The 23,113-nt window shown below is 39.7% G+C and overlaps 1 protein-coding gene across 14 annotated transcripts in view; it reads left to right on the top strand.

The window, feature by feature from the left end:
• NEBL (nebulette) overlaps positions 1-23,113 on the top strand; it is a 357,579-nt gene that overhangs the window by 241,400 nt on the left and 93,066 nt on the right. For 8 of the 14 annotated variants that reach the window (XM_081796061.1, XM_081796066.1, XM_081796060.1 and 5 more), the window contains exons 1-4: positions 8,038-8,253; positions 8,345-8,416; positions 15,125-15,229; positions 16,877-16,987. The exons of 2 other annotated variants lie outside the window; for them this stretch is intronic. In XM_081796061.1, the coding sequence (XP_081652187.1) occupies positions 8,176-8,253; positions 8,345-8,416; positions 15,125-15,229; positions 16,877-16,987 (366 nt within the window). In that variant the 5' untranslated portion in view covers positions 8,038-8,175. Of the gene's footprint in view, positions 1-5,710; positions 5,785-8,037; positions 8,254-8,344; positions 8,417-15,124; positions 15,230-16,876; positions 16,988-23,113 lie in introns of those variants that run through there. 4 more of the 14 variants (XM_081796063.1, XM_081796062.1, XM_081796064.1 and 1 more) reach the window with 2 other exon arrangements.

Genomic DNA, 23,113 nt, shown 5'->3' with positions numbered 1-23,113 from the left:
TGATTCTACTTTGATATTATGTTGTATTTTGCATTATACATGAAGAAACTCCGTGGAAACAGTTGGAATAAGATGCAGGAATTAATGCTTCACAAGTTCTGAACTTGTGAGAATCACTTGTGTTGTTTTCCCTGGCTTAAAACTCGGATGAAATCACGATTTCAGGATAAAACAAAGCCTTAGTGAATGTAGGTACAGTAATTGGATACTTAAGGTTTAAGTAGAAACACTGATATGACTTATTTAGGAAAAAGGAAGAAAAAGAGGTGCATTCCAATAATAAACTTGAAATTGTGGAGATGTGGAAATATGGAGCGCCTGGGTGGCTGAGTCGGTTAAACGTCTGACTCTTGATTTTGTCTCAGGCCATGATCTCACGGTTCGTGAGACTGAGTCCCATGTCAGGCTCTGTGCTGAGCAGGGAGACTGCTTGGGTTGTCTCTCACCCTCCCTCTCTCTCTGCCCCTCCCCTCCTCATGGTCTCTCTCTCTCAAAAAAATTAAATAAACATTAAAAAAAGAAATGTGGAAGTATGAAATTTGTATTATAAACACCTTTAACATAAATTCCATTTAATTGGGGGTGTATATAACACAAATATATTTCCCTTAATATTTTTCTTTGTTAAACTAGTAAACCTGGGAGAGATTTCTTCACTATGAATTTTCATAAATTCTAGATACACAGAGTATTTCAATTGACTCACGGTAAAATGAAGGGGTAGAAATTAAATTTGAGGCATATGAAGGGACTAGAGTGGGTGTGAAGGTGCTGTTTCTGCTGTTAATTGACCAGGAACTGTGTTCTTTGTAAAGGGTTCATGCTTCAAACTGGTTTAAGCTTCTTGTGTTAAGATAAGTGATTTCCGCCCACGTACTCTTGTCAGTCTCTCCCCTGAGGTCTCCTGTTCTGCTACCCTCAGCCCTTCCCACTGTATTCTCCAGTGACGTTGAACTTTTGGTTCCTTCAACTCTTGTCTCTGGGTCTTTGCAAATGCTCTTTGGATACATTCCCTAAACCCCATCACTTTGCCTAATTCTGGCTTAAATATCCTCCCTAAGGAGGGATCTGTCCATTCCTTGGTTTCTACTAAATCTCCTTGTTATGATCTCATGTAACTCCCCTTTTAGGAACATTATTCCACTATCTCCAAAAGGGCCAAATTGTCTAGTTTTGCGTGTGTTTATGTAAATTATTGTTCTGTTGGCTGTTTTTTAATCTACAACCCCAAAGCCTTCCCCTTTATTTCTAGGATTTAAGGATTTCCTTATTATTTCCACATTGTAATGCATGATTTCCCCCCTGAAAACATGACAAAAACAGCTTTTCTCCATAAACGACTAGGAAATCATTTACTTTACTGTGTTTTCATAAATCGTGTTCCTGCTTCGGACATGTTATAAATTAATTGGTAGAACATCTATCTCCGAAGAGTTAAAGAATTGCCAACAGTGATCCAACCCCACACTCTCTCTCTGGCTCTTGATATGGTGTTGACAGCCAAGCAAAGAGCTTCTTCAATAAATCCACTCTCATATTCAAGTTTTTCCAGATGTGAGAAATAATTAAGACTTTGCATTTATTGAAGCCTTGTATGCTTTTCAAGAGGGAACTAGCAGCTGTGGTGAATTAACTCTACTCTAGTGCATATGCATGGTGTGTGTGTGTGTGTGTGTGTGTGTGTGTGTGTGTGTGTGTGTGGTGTGTGAATGTACATATATACAAGTACACATGTGGCATTTGCCAATAGTCGAGCGAGATCAGACCTCAAAACAAAACAAGACAAAAAGCTAATTTCAATAAACACCCAAAATTGTTACAGCTATATTTCACAATTGAGAGGAGGGCTTTAGCCAATCAGCAGTATACCTTCTCCCTTTCTAGTTTTGCAAATGTTAAAAGAAAGCAAGGAGGATGATTAAATCATTTGCATCTGTTAAAGGATATTTTTTTTTTAAATGGCGAAATCATGATTCTCATGAAAGGTAAGATGAACACATTTAAGAGATTTTAACTCATTGATTAATGAGGGCACCAGTAAGAGGTTAAGACTGGGTCAAAGGTACATTTGAAGAATGCGCAAATATGAGTAATACGGGGATGCTGAAATGAATTTACAAATAAATGCAAAAAGGCCCTATTGACAAGGCGATAATCAATTGCTTTTCCCCAGGACACAATTAATTTGCATTTGCATGGATAAAGCATCATTAGCATTGTTATCGGTTTTTAACATTTTATGCTGCTGTAAAGCAGTTCAAAGACAGAGAAAGGCCAAATTAGCCAGAAGGTAACACTAGATAACACAGGAGGTAATTTGTGTGAGTGTGTGCCACTTCCCAAGTCTTTCACAATTTTTCCTGACACAGCTCACGCCGAATTCTAGGAAAGAGATACTTTTGGGGACAGGCAAGGTATTTATGTGGGACTCTTTGGTTCTGGTCACAAGCCACACAGGGGCCACTCACACCTCGAGCTTCTCTCAGCGGGAAGGCTTGTGCAAGTGAGCGCATGATTAGCTAACTTCACTGTGGTTCATACTGAACTAATGTCTCAAGGAAGCAGTGAATTAAACCAAAGTCCTTCAGTTCACGGGATGCTTGTGTTAAAGTCGACTCTGAATGAGAATAGCCCCGCCCCGTTCCCAGTCAATACATTTAAAGGAATCGATAACTTTTGATTTTTGGCATTCCAGCTACACCCAGCCCGGACATTGTGCAAAAATGGTTTGCAGCTTCCTGTTTTCCTCCTCCTCCAATACCAGTGTGGATACATAGGTCTCATTTGTGAGTAGCCTCTCTGTTTGTGAAAGCAGGAATATGAATCCAAAAAAGCCGACTCTATTAAATCTTATTTTAATGGCGTAATTAGTAATGGTGACAATTATTCAGGTTGCTTTGTGTTCTTTTGATTTCTAATTAACAAACAGTAATGAAATGGCCATTAAAAAGGAGAAGATGGTCTTAATGAATGTAAATTGTAAAAATAGAGTGGGCTAATATTAAACAGAGCTCTTCTCTTTTTGTAAAGAAGACAAATTGCCCAAGAGAGTTTACATTTCTTTAAAAAATTTTTTTAAAAATTTACTTATTTACTTTTGAGAGAGACAGAGAGAGACAGAACGAGTGGGGGAGGGGCAGAGAGAGAGGGAGGCACAGAATCTGAAGGAAGCTCCAGGCTCTGAACTGTCAGCACAGACTCGACTTGGGACTTGAACTCTTGAGCTGTGAGATCATGACCTGAGCTGAAGTCAGACGTTTACCTGATTGAGCCACCTTGGTGCCCAGAGAGTTTACGTTTCTTGTGTGAAGAGACGATTTCAGACCCTCATCTTTTAGTAAAGTTGTCTTCTGGACAGATGCCAAACAATGAGGAAATATGCGAGGCAAATGCGAAGTGACCAGGGATTCCGCTGAGAAGCAAGAACCTTCTGGGGGATAGTCATAAAAACAAAACAAAACGAAACAAAACAGAAAACCCAGGCAACCGAAAATGAGTATCTAAATGGACTGCGAACACAGGCGGACAAGTCAGATGAACCAATTCCTCTCTGACCTAACCAATCAGGGAGAATATTTTGTAATAAGACATGTTGAATTAATTCTTAAAGTGGAAAAATTCAGTTGATCTCTGTAAGTTTTCCTCCACTCAGAACTGCACCTCCATTTTAATTATTACGGATTTTCATTTGCAAGCCCCACTCATCACCGTGTTGGCGAAAAGCACGTGTCCTATCACTATAGAGAAAAGAGGAAAAAGTGAACTAAGTATGAAACGTTTGTCACATTCTGGGAGATCCTTACTGCATGTGACCAGGATACCGATAGCAGTCAAAGCACTGCATGGCCGGTGATGAAACACAAGAGTCTCCTTGGTCAGGGGCTCTGTCCCCAGAGACCTGAATCACCCCTGGGACTTGGAAGTTGCCATAGAAACACATTTGCTTGCACAAAAGCATCAAACTCTAAGCAGATTCAGGACTTCTGTATTGTACCATGCAAGTTAGCTCCTATCTTTAGACTGTGAGGAATGACGATGCCCCTCTGGCCTTTAAAAACATATCGATGTGATAGAGTCTTACCCTTTCAAATGAGAAGACCCTTTCGTACCGAGTGCTTTTCCTGCAGCCGTGTGCCTTTGTTGGATAGTTGACAAATCTTGTGTTTGTAAGGGGCTTTGCTATTTTTAAACTGCTTTGCTTTTGTTAACTTCTGGCAATTCGGTTTTTCGAGTTAACTATGGAGAATTAGGGTGGAGAGGGATTAAAAAATTTGCCTTAGAGGGTGTGGGAGAGGCAGACCTGGGGAAGGAGAGGGCCTTGCCAGAAACAGTGTGATCCCCACATTGCTCTCATTCTGTATCAGGGCATGGAGAGAGCACTAACGTAAAAGGTAGGCAACGTAAATGAAGTACACGATAAGTAAAAGGGATTAGCGGTTTTTCAGACACTCTCTTATTGGCGTGTCCCAAGGTGAAAACATATATTAAAACACAACATTTAACTTGGTTTAAAAAAAAGAAAAAGATGTCTTCTTTTGTCATAGGGAATTTTGAAACATGATAGCTATCTATGAAGAACTTCCTTCTTATTCCCCAAGTCACATTTGGGAGCTATTGACAACAGAGTTTTGCTGTGATAAAGTGCAAGGCTTTATTTAAAAAAAAAAAAATTAAAAAAAATTTTTTAATGTTTACACTTAGAGAGAGAGAGAGAGAGAGAGAGAGGTGGGGAAAGACATGGAGCGTGAGCAGGTTGGGGGGGGGGGGCAGAGAGACAGAGCAGCGCGTGATTGGGGAAGGGGCAGAGAGGGAGACACAGAATCTGAAGCAGGCTCCAGGCTCTGAGCTGTCAGCACAGAGCCTGACGCAGGGCTCTGTCTCACGAACTGCGAGATCATGACCTGAGCCGAAGTTGGTTGCTTGACTTGTTGAGCCACCCAGGTGCTTAAAATGTTCTAAAGAAAACTACATGAATTTTATATTATAGTTACAGGTGAAAGGGGAAAAAAAGATACATGCAATCAACAGGAATAACGTATGTTGCATGCCAAAGAATCCATTGAGGAGGGAGGTCATCTAGCATGTTATAAATAATAGTTTTTTGGTTTTTTTTTTATTTCCTGCCTTATCTTAGCACAGAGAATGCTTTACTCATCATTGCATCCCTAGCACCAAGCACAGTGCCTGGCATGGCAGCCCTTAGTTGAATGAAAGAACAAAGCTCCAGTGAGTTCTGGTCCCGGTGTTCCATTGAATACCTCTGTGAATGAGACAGATAATTAATTTCTCTTGATCTTCATTTTGTCCTCTGTAAAAGAGCGAGCTTTTTGGGGCGCCTGGGTGGCTCAGTCGGTTGAGCATCCGACTTCGGCTCAGGTCATGATCTCACAGTCTGAGTTCGAGCCCCATATCGAGCTCTGTGCTGATGGCTCAGAGCCTGGAGCCTGCTTCGGATTTTGTGTCTCCTTCTCTCTCTGCCCCTTCCCTGCTCATGCTCTGTCTCTCTCTGTCTCAAAAATAAATAAAAACATTAAGAAAAAAAAAAAAAAAAGAGCGAGCTTTTAGTAACATTGATTTCTTCAGGATCCCTGTGGCTTTAAAATTCTGACTCTAAAATCTCAAATGGAAAATTTGTGTTTACATTGCATATGGTGTTTGGTTTTGCTTTCAAAACTTCTGTGCGTAATCTCAACAAATTATTTTCTTCCAGCACAGTGGAGAGTCAATAAGAACTTATTACACGATGGGAAATGAGAAAATAGCAGCCGCTGAAGTCCACTGAAGGTAATTTGCGTGGGGAATGGATGTCACTGTGAACAACACAAGTCATCTTAAGTAGCTCTGGCAGGATGTTCTGCCTACACTTCTAGAAGTTTGTTAGCAAAGCTCATAGAAATGGCTCTTCCCCTTTTCCAAATAAAGATAATGTAATAGATCTTCTATGGAATATTAGAACAGTCTTTTGGCAGAAGACTTGAGAGAAACAGAGTTCACACATTCTGCTCCTTTACGGAACAAATCTAACACACAGAGAATTTCCTTGTCGAATTCTCTACACAGCCATGTTTAAAATAACAGAGTTGTTATTTTAAAAGTAAAGGTTTCCAAATTCGTCGGTCCTGGGGGACTTCTTTTTGGCATTTTGCTAGTAAGCAGGATATGTGATGCCATTAACTTAGCCTGTATCAAAAATCATTTCAGGGTACGCCTGGTGGCTCGGTTAAGCGTCCGACTCTTGATTTCAGCTCGGGTCATGATCTCACAGTTTGTGAGTTCGATCCCCGCATCAGACTCTGTGCTGACAGCTTGGAGCCTGCTTGGGATTCTGTCTCCTTCTCTCTTGCCACTCCCCCCCCCCCCCCCCCCCCGCCACCGCCACTTGCTTTCTGTTTCTTTCCCAAAAATAAATAAAAATAAAATAAAAAAAACCAATTTGTGAAAAGACAAACAACTATTCTAGAATACAACATTTTTGTTTTTTCAGAGTAATACTTCACAGAAGTATTCTTCACAGAAGAATGTTAGTTTTCTGGAGCTTGGGCATCATTAAAAAATAAGTAGGTAGGTAAGTAGGTAGATTAGATTAGATTAGATTAGATTAGATGAATAGGATTTCATGTTTCAGAAATGCTGGATTAAGGAGAGCTAAATAGTGTTTTTCGTTGTGGGTCTTCTTGGGAATTTCTGATTTGTCATTATGCCATGTGGATCTCCAAGTGATAGGGGTAGAAATTAGAATACAGGTTTTTCCAAGCACATTTGTGTAAGAAAACCCCTTTTTTCTCCAGAGTATTCTGTGGAACTTTAGCCTCGTGGAAGACAATTCGAGGAATAATCTATACATGATGACTGTTTAGGATATATTTCATGTCACAATTTTTAGTTTAGGTAAAGCCAAAGCAATTTCTTGAAGAAAATTGAAAACTAGATATGATATCAAGAGAAAATAGCATTATACTTGGCTACTTAGAATAAAATATTTTGAGTAAAGTTGTATTTTATAATTGATTTCATTATACACCGGGAGATTTTTTTTTTTTAAGTCCAACACTGTTATGTTATGGTTTTGTGAAACTTAATTTACCCTAGAATTTGAATAATCAAAATGATAAATTATGAGTTGTATAGAGCCTTAGGATCGCCTAAATTGACAACAAAGAATTTTTTTGAGAAATATATTTTTAATTATATAATTGATGACACCACATTATAAATAGCATTATAATTTATTTTTTCCAAACTTTTCCAAGAATGTAGTACACATTGAGGAATATATAAAAAGTGAATATTTTATAATATAAAAACTGGTGAATTTGTAAAAATTGACACAATGGGCCGAATTGGAGGAGCACGATTATTATGTTTTTGAAACAATGATGTTTCTAGAATTCTTAAATGATATATCAACCCATGTTAACTGCGACTTCTCATGTTTAATGATGTTTACAATTAAAATAATACAATAGCAATATAAGATTAACGGTCATAATTAACTCAGAATAGATTCTTTGAAGTGGTTCAAAGGGCTTTTCATAATAAATTACTAGCCTTTAATCAGCTAATTTAAAGCTAGTACTTTTTAGAATGTGAGAAGTATGTGTTTGTCTCATAAAAAAGTAACTTAGGTTAATGAAATGAGTTTGAATGATCCAGATTCACTATACCAAACGAGAGCTATGTCTGATATTCCAGTGAAAGCTTTATTTAGATGGAGTCGAGAAATCTTCGAGATAACAGGCTTTTGACTGTGCTATCTGGAGTGTTATAGCTGAGTCGTGTTCCCAGAAAAAGATCGTTAAGTCTCTTTCAAACTATTGTATGAATGCATTAAATTGGCGAAATAGAAATAAATTGTCTCTTTCGGATTCCTTTCCAAGTTTAAAGAATGTTGACTTTAAAAGGTCACGAAGCCGAATTTTGCCTGTTAAAGTGGTATTTCCACTTGAGAGGCTGGCCCTGGCCGGCCTCCGCAATCCTGTTCTATCCACTCACATGCGGTTGTGATAAGGAGAGTGAAGTGTAAGCTAAATTGGGACGAGGCCTGGGCAAGGACATTTCTGCCCGAACACTGGAGACTCCAAGGTCTCAAGGGTGCTGAAGTACAGAAAAAGGGGCTGTCCTAGTGAATTAGAAAAACAAAACAAAACAAAGCACCTCTAGATGTAAAAAGTAAAAATGGGGGTCCCTGTATTTGAGGATGTAAACGATGAAGCTGAAGAGGAAAAAACAGGGGAAGAAGAAAATGAAGACACGGTGAGTAGGAAGGCATCTGCCGAGGAAGGGTATTTGTTTCTCAAAGTTGATGGTTAGAAAAAATGTCTCCTTTCCTTGTTTTTCTGGACAGGTATTCTTTAAGCCTGTGATTGAAGACCTCAGCATGGAATTGGCCAGAAAATGCACCAAACTCATTAGTGACGTAAGTGGCTTAAGTAATTTTTGTCTTCCTTTGCACTGTGTGTATGGCACTATTATGTCACAGAATCATCGAGTTGGGGACGAACATTGAAATCCTCTGTTAAAACACAATTGTTTTTCAGATCATAGAAACTAAGTCCAGAAGTTTTCGCTGATTCCTTCAAGGTCACCTATTCAGAGAATTTCTGTAGGGAGCAGGTGTCCGTGTTCCTAATCCAGAATGCTGTCCCTTACGAATTTCGTTGTCACTCTGGCATGAAATCATAAAGCATTGAATTTCAGAACACTTTCCTTGTGCGAACCCCAAAGCCTTCTTAGTTTGTACGGTGGTGTAATTTGTTTCGGGAGGATCTCTGTCTAAATGAATGGAGGTTTAGAAAACATTTGGGGGATTTTTTGAGGACTTTGAGAAATGCAATAGTTTTCTAAACTATTTCCAAACCAGGAAAACAAACCATATATATACTTGTATATACATAGTGTGCGTTTACAATTTTGGATTTATGGATTACCGAGCGGCATGTTAAGAACTCTGAACTAGATGTTGATGGTATGAGTAAAAAAAGAAGCATTTTTCTTGTGACTCTTTTCATTAACAGAGATCAGCTTCTATTATATCTCCAGGGAATCTTAGGATTATAGAATTATTTAACACACACGTAATTATGTATTGGTAAACCAGTAAATATGGAAGCTAGAATTCTAGAAGCCCAAGGAAAAAGGGTTGCCCACCAGGGAAGAGCATTTAGATCCTCATTAAAACGATTGTCAACTATTTGCCAGTACAGAGGTGAATAGGTGCCCGGGGCTGTAGAGAAGCGAGCCCAATACTGGCCATTTCCGTGGTAGTGAATGAGCAAAGTGATCAGAATATTTGCAAATGTTTGTTTTCGAAGGCGGTCAATCCAGGGAAGTGGGGTAGTGTGCCGGCAGGGTCTGGGCTGACTGGGCTCAGTTCCTCAAGGACACCATCTATTACGGTAAGATTAGGTCATGGTAACGCGTCTGAAATGTTTAGTGAACTGTCTCGAACATTGTATGCACTCAAGAGATGTTAGCTGTTATTAACTCCTGAGTCTGTAAATTTATGTCTGTATCCATTCTGTCCCATTTTAGATATAACTCTGACTCCCTGTGGTTGGTCAGAAAGAGCCAGAGGATGGTGGGAATCATACGACTTCCATATATTTGACGTGTAATGTAATCGGATTTTAAATGGAATATTTCTTTGTGCTATTACTTAATAGTCCTAAGCTACCGCGTGTGAAAGTTCCCCGTAAAACCGTAAGAATGATAAAACGATGACAACAACGAATCCATCAGCCTAGTTAAGATTTACTTGAGTGACAGGCACAGCGGCGTCTGACGTAGAGTCCATCGTTTTTCTCACTTTCGAGGTGAAGAAACGAAGGCTCAGAGAGGTTCATGTCTTGCTGGGTCACACAGTTAAGCAGCGGGGACAAGGAGTAAACACAAAGCCCTTTGGGCCTTAGCTACTCTGCTGTGCTTTCTCTCACTGTGGATTTCCGTGCAAAGTTTATCTTAGTTTTACTCTTATTTATTACTCTAGTATTGCTGATAGTAATGCTACCATTGAAAACCCTAAGTTCCAGAACTCTGGAAACAGTACATCTTCCAGCATTGTTATGTTTTTTATTAAAACAGAATTGTGGATGAGCTAAATTATATAAACTGTTGGCACGGAGGTGGCAACTTCAGTTAGCAGGTGATTTTATTGGAGTTATTTTGGATGAGATAATTTCTCAGTGACTGTTTATTTATTTATTTTTGTTAAAAAAATTTTTTTTTAATGTTATTTATTTTTGAAGGAGAGAGAAGCAGAGCATGAGTGGGGCAGGAGCAGGGAGAGAGGGAGACACGGAATCCGAAGCAGGCTCCAGGCTCTGAGCTGTCAGCACAGAGCCCAACGTGGGGCTCGAACTCACAGACTGTGAGATCGTGACCTGACTGAAGTTGGACGCTTAACCAACTAAGCCACCCAGGCGCCCCTATTTATTTATTTATTTATTTATTTATTTATAATTTTATTTTATTTTATTTTATTTTATTTTATTTATCCCTATTTATTTTTTTAAAGTTCATTTATTTGAGAAAGACAGAGACAGTGCGAGTGGGGGAGGGGCATCCCAAGCAGCCTCCTCACTGTCAGCACAGAGCCCCACATGGGGGCTTGAACTCACGAAACCACAAGATCATGACCTGAGCCAAAACCAAGAGTCAGACGCCTCACTGACTGAGCCACCCAGGTGCCCCATTTTTCAGTGACTTTTAAACCGACCTGATGGTGAGGGGCATGGCTTTTTATCATTTTGCAAAAGCCAAAGCCATGTTATTTCACTTCCATGCAGGAGAAATCAAACACGTGGCCGTAATTTTTGTATATTATAGATCTGTGCGGCATAGCAGAATATCTTTATTACTTACATATTTAGATCATAGACTGTGGCCTAATTTATATCTGTGTACATGTTCATATTTTGTTTCAAAATAGAATTCTGTGTGTCTTAAGGTACTGGCTTAATTTTTGGAATTTATATATTTACCAAGGAATCATCTGGACAGTTACTTCTTTTTTTTTTTTCTATTTATTTTTACTTTTGAGAGGTGGGGAGGGGCAGAGAGAGAGGGAGACACAGAATCCAAAGCAGGCTCCAGGCTCCAAGCTGTCAGCACAGAGCCCGGTGCGGGGCTCGAACTCACGAACTGCGAGATCACGACCTGAGCCGAAGTCTGACGCTTAACTGACTGAGCCACCCGGTGCTCCTACTTCTTTTGCTTCTAAAACAAAAATGAAAAGAGGAGTTTGGACAATCGTTTTTTAAAAACAAATTTTAATGTACACTTTCTGGACCAAGCAAAAGTTCTAGTTTTTAGAAGTTTGGTTAAAAAGTAAGGTATATTACAAAACAGCCACTTCATTCACTGTGTGAATAAAGTGTGAGGCCGTTTTTCAGTTTGGTTTTTGGTTCCACCTAGTTTCCGCCTTTCACTTGCCCTGCTCATATTGTACAGTTTCCCTCTATGGAACTCACTTCCCAATCTTAAAGACACCTGGTCCTCTGAGGCCACCTCTTTTATTTTTCTGTTAACTATGGAATGCTTTTTATTTCTCCAAGATATTCCCTCTCTCATTCTCTCTCTCTAGGCCTGTTAGTCAACTATCCAATGAATTCTTTGAATACGTCAAACCTGTCAAACCTGGCTATTGAGCCATCAGAATCATTGATCTAGTGGCCTTTTGTGAGGTGGTCATAAAAAAATACTAGGTTAAAGGGGATGTTTTGGTACGTTTCTTGCAAATTAGGCAGCAAGAGTTTCTGCTGAGCGAGCGCAGCCACATCTGCACAAAGCCTGTGACTCAGTGTTTTGGTTCAAACCTTCCGAGGGTGTTCACTTGCATGGCAGCAGAAAGAACATTTTCCAGGCAACTGGGCATTGTTTGTTGTGGGTAAATCCTTCCAGCGCTGAAAACATTAGATTCCGTGGCTACCCCTCCAGAGAGAGCCCCGACTGTGTGAAGAGAGTCTGGGACAGCAGATTTGCTTATGAGTGTCCCCCACCCCCCCCCACCTCACAGTGATGGGGCCACAGTTCTTTCTTCCAGGGTTTGCTGCATTTAGCCAATATGGTTCCATTTGAGAAAAGACTTTGTCTGTACTTTTGGTTGAGCGCCTTAACAAGGAAGTATCCTCGGACATTTCTACATTTGTCATCCACGTTCAGCCATTAGCTAACCTCATGCCAAGAGACTGGGCTAAGTGAACAGATTTAACTCTAACTGTAGTTGAGACATGGCAGGATTCCTGGGCATGGTCAGAGCAGAAGCTAAATACTTGGGGTATCTTATTGATTATTAAGTCATCAACTTTTCCCACCTTTCCCCCCCTCAATTAGAAAGGAACTTGGATGGGGGCGCCTGAGTGCTTCAGTCGGTTGAGCATCCGACTCTTGACTGTGGCTCAGGTCATGGTCCCAGGGCTGTGGGATTGAGCCCTGCATCAGGCTCATCACTGAACATGGAACCTGCTTGGCATTCTCTCTCTCTCCCTCTGCTTTTGCCCACTGCTCACTCTCTCTTTCTAAAATGAATTAAAAAAACCGGAAAGTAACTTGCACAGGATCTCGGTTATGAGTGCAAGATGGCCACGAGTAATAGGCAAACCCTAGCACAGAGGCTTAACAAATAGGTGCGGTTTTTTATTTTCACATAATGACACCTGGAGGTAAGGGTCCAGTCTTGGTACAGTGGATGTTGTCAGTCTCTCAGGTTCCTTTCCCTCTGCTTTGTCATCATTAGTTTGATGACCTTCTGATGACACCACTGCTGTTGCATCCCTGTGACGGGGGAAGGAAGAAGGTAGACGAGCAAAATGTCAAGGGATTGTGCCAGGAGGTCTCTCCCCTTTATTCCAGAGACACCAGGGACACTGCTGGGAAGACTTCTACAAATGTCCCCTGGCCAGAGCTGGGCAGCAGGGGAGGCCGCTCACTTGCCAAGGGGAGGGAGCAAAACATGGCTGGTTTAGAGCAATTCGTCCTCTGACACTCAGACAGGGGCCTGGCTACTCTCATAAATACATTTGAGTTCTGTTATTGGGAAAGAAAGGGGTCGCATAGGCAATCTAGCCAATAAATGGGGCCATGGCCATATTAGGAAGTAGCTGTCGACTCAGTGTTTTATTTCCCCTAGGATTTTGTGTCCCTTATAGGTGTAGTTCCCTTTCATCTAGCTTTTTCTATGATCCCGGTATAGGAAGGCTAACAATACGTGACATTCTTTAGATAAAACTTTAAGTCATTTGCTTCTTGTCACTCATGTTGTAAAATTCACTACAAGTACAATATGAGTGTCCATAAGCAAATCATACGTGTCCGTGTGTGTGTGTGTGTGTGTGTGTATGTATCTTTTCAATAAAGACCAAAGAAAGGAACGGGGATCCCACTTAAGACTGAACCATTTGCCTGCACAGCGAAGGAAGGAAGCACTTCACCCTTATCCTGCGCGCTTGTCCTGAACATTCTGCTCAGGTCAGAGCTTATCGGGAGGCCCGTAGCCATAGTGCATACCACTGCAGTGAAGAATGTGGTGGCAAAAGATAAAAATAATGAGCCAAACTTAAGCCTAATGATAGGTTCTTTTCTCTCACACTTAATTATATAACGGGGCTACTTTTTTTTTTTTTCTCCTTATGATCAAAATAGCCTACTATTTATCATACTGCCATTAACGGTTTAATTACTGGTGGCTGAGGAGGGTGATTTGCAGAGACCTAAAATTATGGCTAATCTCTGAGAAGAAAAAAGGTAATTTAGTGCTCAGATAAGATAAATATGTTCCAATGTTGATTTCAGGAACAAAGCAAATGTTTAATGCGGTAGGCGTCTGATACCTGAGTCGCAGCCGTGAGACACGGTATTTTGAAATAACTTTACTTAGTATGTTCATATCTGGTCGTACCCCAGGTCAAATTACGTCCCTCACATCAGGTTGACACGTGGTAATATCTCTAGGTAATGCTAATGTGCAAGAGCAGTGTTAGTCGTGTCCTTGAGGAACCAGGTAGGTATTCAACTGAACTTCACTTTTAGCTTCTAATTAGGGAGACCATGTAATGTATGATCCGAACTGGGACATGTTTTTCAGCCAAAGCGTTTACAGTGTTGGGTAGCCAAACATGACTTTATTACAGGGTGATGCAACCTGTAGCAAATTACCTTCATCCTCTCAACTAGTCATAAATTTTGCCTCGCCAGTTTTCAGATCGGGTGGCAACTGGCGTGGCAGGGCGGACAGGGCCTTGTCCACAGATCCTGACTTCTTTTCAGCTCATGTGTTCCTGCAGGGTCTACCCGCAGAGTGACAATTCTGGCCCCTCCTTAAGGGGAAAGGACTGACTCATTTTACTGCGGGGGGTGGGGGGGTGAGAGAACAGATGCGCGTGCTCAGCTCAGCCTCTCTGGCCTTTGTCTCGGGCACCTGCCTGCCCGTGGCATTCTGGAGTGGTCTCCTCCACCAGGTGGCAAGCTTTCAGGGCACCGTCTGCTCCTGTCGGGGGGAGGGGAGGCAGCTGGGGAGGCCTGTGGGTGCTCATAAATTCGGTAAGTTTGATTTGAGCAGAATTAATCAGTAAAGGAAGCTCATCGTGGCCACAGTTTGAGCCCCTTCCTCTAATCCAGCACGGAATGATGCTAACGGGAACCTCCACTTCTTTGGTTTCTGCCGCTCCTTCTTAATTGGTTACATCCCTCCCGATGGCTACTTGTTCTAAGCCTAGAGGTAGGCAGCTAGGTTTCTGTTTGATTGTAGGCCTAACTGTGTCGTCAGGGGCTTGAAAGTAACGATAAACTAGGACACCTGTCGAATGAAAGAGGAGTGTGTGGTAATAGGCTGAGCAAGCCGGGCAGACAGGACCCACGGTCAACGGGAGTCCACCAACGTGACCCTTGATGATAACGGGATGCTTACTTACTTAAGCAACAGTCTTTCTGTCCTGTGTCTCATCACCCTTGCAGGTCTGTGTTAGATACCTGTGTATGTGATTTGGCTGGTGTCGAGCATTATTCCTCATTTGAGTATTTCCTTCAGAAAACGGGCTTTCTCAAGTAATTCTCATTCTCCTGTTCAAAAAAGGACCATTCAAATGGTTTTTCCTCTTTCTTGTCTTATGTCAGTTATTCTCTCTTTTAGATTCATTATAAAGAAGAATATAAAAAGTCTAAGGACAAGTGTACGTTTGTGCCTGACACGCCCATGCTAAACCATGTAAAAAATATTGGTGCTTTTATTTCCGAGGTAAGGCACCCAAACTTTCAGAATGGCTTGCATTTTCATTTTCTGTTTGTGTAGATAAAAGTCTATGCGTTAAAATTAGAGAATAATAGTTTTGAGAGCACCACTGAATGTTGGCAATATCTATATAATCATGTCATTCTACACACAATGTCAATTAACTCTAAGGTTGACATATTTTATTATATATGTCTCTATTTTGAGTCCAGCTCTTTCATATGTATGTAGGATTACTCTTGAAAAGAAAGATTTTATTCAATAGGTAGAAAGTCCTGGAAAAATTGTTTTAGAAGTTCCATTATTTTATTTCCGGAGAGGTGTATTAGATATAAATTGTTGAATATCATTTTGAAAATCAGTAAAATTTACCAGCTGATTCTATACAATGTAGTGTCTTTGGTAAGTAATTTTAAATCAATTTCAACCATTTTTGAGTAGGATCAGTTCAACAGAGACACTTACGAAATCACAGAGTGAGAAATGCACTCCATTCATTTTCCAGCTGAAAAATCATATAGTCTCTTTCTGAGAGCATTTCAAGCTACAGTTTATTCTGCATTATAAAGCACACTATTAACAATGATATCTGTGAGAAGGCATTTCTGTAGTCTGTGACTAGATCACTTAGAAAAGATAAATGTGAAACGAGGATGAGTGAAATCGTATTGTAATTGACTGACCTCTAGTGTTTCGTCAGCTATGTTGGAAAAAGATCAACATGATGTTCTTGGGATTATTTTCCCTCACGTGAAAACATTTTGGGAACTGGCAAATTTTCTTTTATTAAACACCCAACTCCAAAGAGTCGTGAGAACACGAGGTTTACACCTTGTCTACGCTTGATAAACCCACGCTCAAATCTAGCCCCGAGTGGGAGCTATAGAGTGTGGAGAAACGTGGTTTTGTTTGTTTGCGTTAGGTGTTATTTCTCTGGTGCAGAGACTCTCTTGATGTCTTTAATTCCTGATGGATTCTTTTTCCTGAAGGAGTTAACTGCAGAGCAAGGAAAAAAGGAAAAAAAAAAAAAAAAAAAGGAAGTGGACAATCTGTTGTGTTACTTTGAACCTAATCTTCCTGAGGGAGACGGTGAATGAAATGAGTCTTTCTTTTTATGAGTAATGAATGTTTGGGATCACATTCATTAGTCGTGTGCAGATTGGAGGTGGGAAGGCACAGAAACAGCACCCTCACCGCACCCCCCACCCCAATCCCTGCTGCAGTCGTGGTAGAAGGAGGTTAAAAACATTTGAATAAAGGAACACTGTGCATTCGGGTTCTAGACAGTACACTCTAACAACTTGTGTTTTCTGGAATAGCTCACTTGTCTCATTTTTCTCATGTTTTTCTTTGCTGATCAAACATTTGAAACTCTCAATATATACTAACAGATTTACTTTTAGAAATGTGCACGGGTTTAAATAGAAAAATAGTCATTATTTCCTTGAGCGTCTCATTTAAAGCTTTGTCCGCGATACATTGGATTTCTCTCTCTTCGGAATATGTTCTTCAGCCTAGTATCTAACGTTCAAATGGACTTCGGGTTTTTAAATTAATTCTGTTCCTGAAGAAAGTTGCCTTTTATTCTCTTTCAATATTCACAGTGAAAAAAAAAGTCATACTTATTTTTTTTCCCTTTTTCCCCCTCTGTAGGCAAAATACAAAGGCGCCATTAAGAAGAATCTTTCCAATTCTCTGTATAGGCAGATGCCAGCCACAATTGATAGTGTCTTTGCAAGAGAAGTTACCCAGCTTCAGAGTGAGGTGTGGTTTTCCTAAATTGTTATAATTATATATATATATATATATATATATATATATATATATATATATGTATATGTATATATTATATTATATTTATTATGTTTATAATTATATATTATTTATTATATATAATTATATATATTAAGCATAGACATATATGAGTTTAACTTAATATAATTAGTATCTTAAAATATATTAATATTTAAAATATTTAAAATGTATACTTAAATATATTTAGCAAAAAGGTTGTTTATCTTGGGTCTCACATACTGAATGAAAATTAGAAGCTGCTCATTGATGTGCTGTCACTAGTCACTGGTGGAGTTACAGAACATGAAAAGGACAGGCAAATCTGTCATCACCCGATGCTGTTTCTCCTAATCCCAGTCACAACTCTTAATAGAGAAAAGTGTAATCTAATTAGGACAGCTTACTTAGGTTGACATCTTACAGCAAATATTAAAGGGTTAATGGTTAAATTCAGAATCCACAGGCCTGTGCTTCCTCAGTTAGGCAAGTGGCTCCTAAATTTCCTTGTCCGTGGATTATGGTTTCCACGTAGAGTACCTCAGCTGGAAGTAGCCATTTCAGTGGTTGCGCGGTGCAGGGGAAATTAAGGACTGTCATCCTATAAGCCCCTTTTGAATCCAGAAGAGTAATTTCCCCCTTTTGTACATCGAGACATAAGGAATATGTAATGCATTTCATTTGTTGTATTTCTTAAAATAGAACTTCAAAATAGAGTATTTCACCTCTCTCTCACCCACTTACTGTTTCGTTTTCTTCATAGCACGGTTTGTTTGTTTGTTTTTTTAATGTTTTAACTTCATTAATCTGTTACTGGTTCCCTAAGTGACATGAGAGCGGGGACCTCACATGTCTTGTTCTCTGTTCGACCCCCGACCTTAGAATATTCCTTGGCAGACAGGGGGATATTCAGTACATACTTGTAAAATGGATTTTGTTGAACTTGTTGATTCCTTTGGTAAGGAAATGTTTCCTTTTACATAGTTCATACGTAAACTTTATGCTACATTTTAGGTTAAAAATAATAGTGAACACATAGATGTGCTTCCTGTGTGTCCGGGGCCGTTCTCTGCATATATTTGCATCACATAATCCCCATAACTATACTCTGTGAGATAGTCTCACTTCGGAGATGTGGAACCTGAAACAGAGGAGCTAAGGAACTTACCTGAGCTCACACAGCCAATAAATGGCAAAGCCAGCACACGAATGTGGATCCAGGGTCTGGGTTGTTAACCACACACTGTTATCACCTCTTTTGACCACTGTTTTTCGTATTCAAAAAGTTTACTTCTTCCTTCGGAATCTTTTTAAAGTAGAGGATAATTTAAAAATAGTCTGAAAATAAAGTGCTCTTGAAAACGGCTGAACATCGTTATCTTTTGCAGAACATTTCTAAGTACCTGATTATTACAAATTTAAATGTCTGCTGTGTACTCAGCTTAGCAGTTAGCGAACCTCAGCTGCACAACACGAGGCTAAAAATATATGATATCAGGGTTTGGCATGGCTGACCATGACTAATGTGCCCCCTTTTTTTCCTTGCCAACATCTGATCACCTACCCACTTACTGATAATACAGACTACTCTGTAAAGCAAATCAGTACAACACTTGATATGGGACAAACAACAGTTATACAAGAGAGGAAGAATATTCTTTTTCTAAAAAAATTATGTTTATTTTTGAGAGAGAAAGGCAGGGTGCAAGTGGGGAGGGGCAGAGAGAGGAAGACACAGAATCTGAAGCAGGCTCCAGGCTCTGAGCTGTCAGCACAGAGCCCAACGCGGGGCTCGGGCACACGAACCACGAGATCATGACCTGAGCCGAAGTCGGATGCTTAACCGACTGAGCACCCCAGGAATATTCTATTCTTAGTTTTATACTTGGGAAGGTAACATTGTCAGATATTTACATCCTCACTGCTATGAAAATGTACAACTTTTCTCACCTTGTTATGGCAGAAACAGAGCTATAGTACATAAACACATGCAACATAGAGCTTAACATGAAAGATAATCCATAGTGTATATTGTAGAATCTTTTTTTTTCCCTCCAGAATAAGTTGTCACTTACATCGTTAACATGTGTTATATGCATAGCACATGTTATAGAGAGTGTGCACGCTGGGAAAGACATGTATGTGCCCCCAGCACTGCCCACTATTGTAATTAGTCACTGAACTTGTGAGGAAGAAAAAAACCTGGATTCTGGATAAAGCATCTATTTCAATGGAATAATGTAATGTAATAACCTTTCAGTGTGATGTAATCACATTTCTTGAGATTTGTGTAAATCAATTTTATTGTTGTTAACATTAAAGTTCTCAGAGCTTACCGGGTAATAAGACTGGCAAGAAAGTAAAACTATTTGACAGTGTCTGAAAAAATTAAACAACTAACCTTTTACTGTGTCCAGATAGTATCAGATTTGTGGTAGGCTAAATTAGAGTATTAGACAGATTCTGGAAGTTCATGGTGTTCTGGGTTCTATTGAAAAGTCTCCTTAAACTTAGGACACTGGATCAAAATATTATGTTAAAATCAATTTGCAGACATTGTCAGATGCTTTCATTCAAACTAGAATAAGGTGAGATTAGCTAGATTAATGCTCCTTATAGAAAAACGACTAAGAGGAAGAAATATCTTTTAAAAAAAGAGAGAAAGATGTAGAGGGTTTTGGATGCCATTTTATTAGATATCCTCCCCACCCACCCCTTACAAATTTTATGAACGAAGACCACAGAGGAAGTTTCTGGAAATGCATGGACCATGCCATGGAATGGTGAGATCCTTCTCACCAGGGCTTTTTCACGCAGAGGCTCAATAATCTCTTATCACAGAAGTAATACAGGCTACCCAGGTGTCTGAACTCAGGAGATGTTTGACAGCCTACATTTTATCTGTAGTGGCTACAGGGTCCCGCCTCAGGAGCCTCTGAGGTGTCTATGCTATGGGGTTAGAAGTGCCATTTACCCAGACAGTAGTTCTAAAATCTACTGGAAGTTAGAAATGTATACAGATCTCATGCATATATGTGACATAAATATATACTATCTTATCAAATGTATAGGATAAACGTATACACTACTTTTATAAACATATTTATATATATGTGTATAAGACTATTGCAAGGTGGGGCACCTGGGTGGCTCAGTCAGCTAAGCACCCAACTCTTGGTTTTGGCTCAGGTCACGATCTCACGGTTTGTGGGATCAAGCCCTGCATCGGACTCTTGGCTAACAGAGCAGAGCCTGCTTGGAAATCTCTCTCTCTCCCCCTGTCTCTCTGCCCCCTCCCTGGCTCTCTCTCTCTCTCTCTCTCTCTCTCAATAAATAAATAAATAAACATTAAAAAAAAAAAGACTATTGCAAGTTGTTCTCCATTAGTTAGGTGTCCAGTACCAAAGTGACTTTAATTCTCAAGGTATGAAGAAAACAGTGTTAATTTAGGGAGATGCCACACCATAATGACAAATCCTACGAAATCAAATTTATCGGAAAATTGATTGGCTTGACATAATTTTCCATTAGCTACTCTAAGTATGAAAATTAATATGATAAATTAAAGTTCGGCTGCCTCCAATTTGATGTAATCTTAATTCTAAACTGGTGCTTAGTGGCAGCTATAAATGAAATGACTTTTAATGCTGCAGGGAGAAAATTACACAGCCTTTTAAAGAAAGGGTTCTTTTTAAAATTGTGCTTGATGACTCACCATTTCTATGATAACCCACTAAATGATCAGCTGCATTGGTTATGTTTATAAAGTCACAAGTAATACAAATTAAACCAGGCACCCAGAAAAAAGGAAATAGTACATGCTGTCTCCTTTTATTTAAGAAGAAGAAACAAATCTGATAAAAGTTTCTTCTTGGCTTAATAGACCTGGCCACCCATTAAACTCTTCCTCCTTTCCCCCAAAGTTATAATATAGAATGTAATGAAACTGACATAATGGTCTTTGTCGACTTAAATGGTGGTTCTTAATGGGTTTCCTGTTTAACATAACTAATTGGTGAAAATGTAAAGATAATGTTCATGAGAATTAGATACCCTGATGGATTAAGTCAATGGACAGATACTAACAAGATGAATCATCCCTGGAATAACATGGGGTGCTGTGTGTAAGTCCTGATAATCAACTAGACATGCAAGATTGGATGTGAGAACAGAGTGGGGCAGAACCGAACAAGACTTAAGGGCATTAGTTGACAGAAATCTCAACATCGCCGTCGAAAGGAAAACATTGTCATCTATGGGTACATGAGTAATAGCGTATAGCACGGAAGAGGTCATAACCTGGCTTGGACAGTTCTAATTAGGAGAGGTCAGACCATATCTGGAACATTCTGGGCATGTTAAGAAAGAGATGGCCTAATTGTAAATTGTTCACAGGAGGGCATTTAGGGGTATAGGGCCTCAGGGCCTTACTCTGTGCAGATGGTCTAGAGGAATGGAAGTCATTGATAGCTGTGCACCTACATTTGAAGTTCTGTCCTGAGCTAGACTCCTGCATGGCTTCCAGGGGAAGACAGATGGGGGTTTCATTAAAGGAGGAACTTGGTATCCCAGCTTTCACGATTTAGAGATTGTGATGCCCCAGGGTGAGTTCTCTTTCATGTAGAAGTTTTCAAGAAGAACTTGGTAAGGGAGCCAGAGAGGGGATTTAAATATTAATGGTTGCAACAGGTGGCTTTCTCTTTTTATGGTAAATTTCAATGATTTTATTTTTAAAAATTAGTTTTACAATTATCACTTTAATTCTCCGGACAAGTATATTATATCTAAGATAAACAAGTGGTTAATAGTGTTTATTAAGATCCATGAGGAGTTTGAGTTCATGAGAATATTTATCTTTATTAAATTTCTTTAACGTTTATTAATTTTTGAGAGAGAGAGAGAGAGAGAGCACACACGCACATGAGTAGGGAAGGGGCAGAGAGAGGGAGACACAGAATCCCAAGGAGGCTCCAGGCTCTGAGCTGTCAACACAGAGCCCGATGCGGGGCTCAAACCCACGAGACGTGAGATCATGACCTGAGTGGAAGTTGGATGCTCAATCGACTGAACCACCCAGGTGCCTCAATTTTTATTTATTTATTTTGTATTTAAAGTTTATTTACTTTGAGAGAGAGAGCTCGGGAGCAAGTGGGAGAGGGGCGGAGAGAGAGAGAAAGAGAGAGAGAGAGAGAATCCCAGGAAGGCTGCATACTGTCAGCACAGAGCCCAACGCCGGGCTTGATCCCACGAACTGTGAGATCGTGACTTGAGCCGAAATCAAGATTTGGACACATAACTGACTGAGTCAACCAGGCACCCCATTTTTTTTAAAGTTGAGAATATTTAATAAACTCATTTATTCATGCATTCGCCAAGCATTTATTGACTTCTATACTCCATCATTCACTATGATAGACACAGGATATTAAAAGATATCTAAGAAGATATAGACATCGCTGTCAAGGAGCTTGTATTAGTAAAAAGTTTTCCTCAAGTTTAGCTGTATTCCTTTTCATTAAAAATTAGATCTTGTTTTGTTCTTGGTGAATACTCTTCTAGTTTTTCTCTTCAAATTGTCTTTATTCTCTTGTTTCAAGTTATTCTAACTCTATAAATATTTTCGTATTATAGAACTTTTAATATATATTTAAAACTAATTTTAAAATCATTCATTCATTCCTGTTTTATTTTCGTTCGTTCATTCATTGAGCAAATAGTCATTCTTCCTTACTTTATGCCAGCACTATTTTGGGTTCTGAGCATTCAGTGAGCTAAGCAGTTATGTTCTAGTGAGGGAAGACCGAAAATCAGTAATTCTACAAAAAAGGAGAGTAATTGAAAATTGCTAGGGAGAGACATAGGATTATAGAATAGACTAGGGGGAAGGGGTTTGTTTGTTGCCTTCTGGATCTTCTTTTTTCTAACTCTGTTGTTGAGTTTGGTTACTTCCATTTTTGAAGCAATCTTTCTCACGCCTTCTCTCCATCCCAGGAGGGAACAGATTGGAGTGATAGCAATGGATAGTGTTGGCATGATGCTCGTTTCTCTCCCAGAGGACATTATCTCAGAAATCTGCCCGCATGTTATATTTTCTCCCAA

This window comes from Panthera onca, chromosome B4 (assembly GCF_046562875.1).
Source record: "Panthera onca isolate mPanOnc1 chromosome B4, mPanOnc1 haplotype 2, whole genome shotgun sequence".
Classification (NCBI taxonomy): domain Eukaryota; kingdom Metazoa; phylum Chordata; class Mammalia; order Carnivora; family Felidae; genus Panthera; species Panthera onca.
The sequence above is the reverse complement of the archived record's forward strand: the minus strand, read 5'-3'. Positions and strand labels throughout refer to the sequence as shown.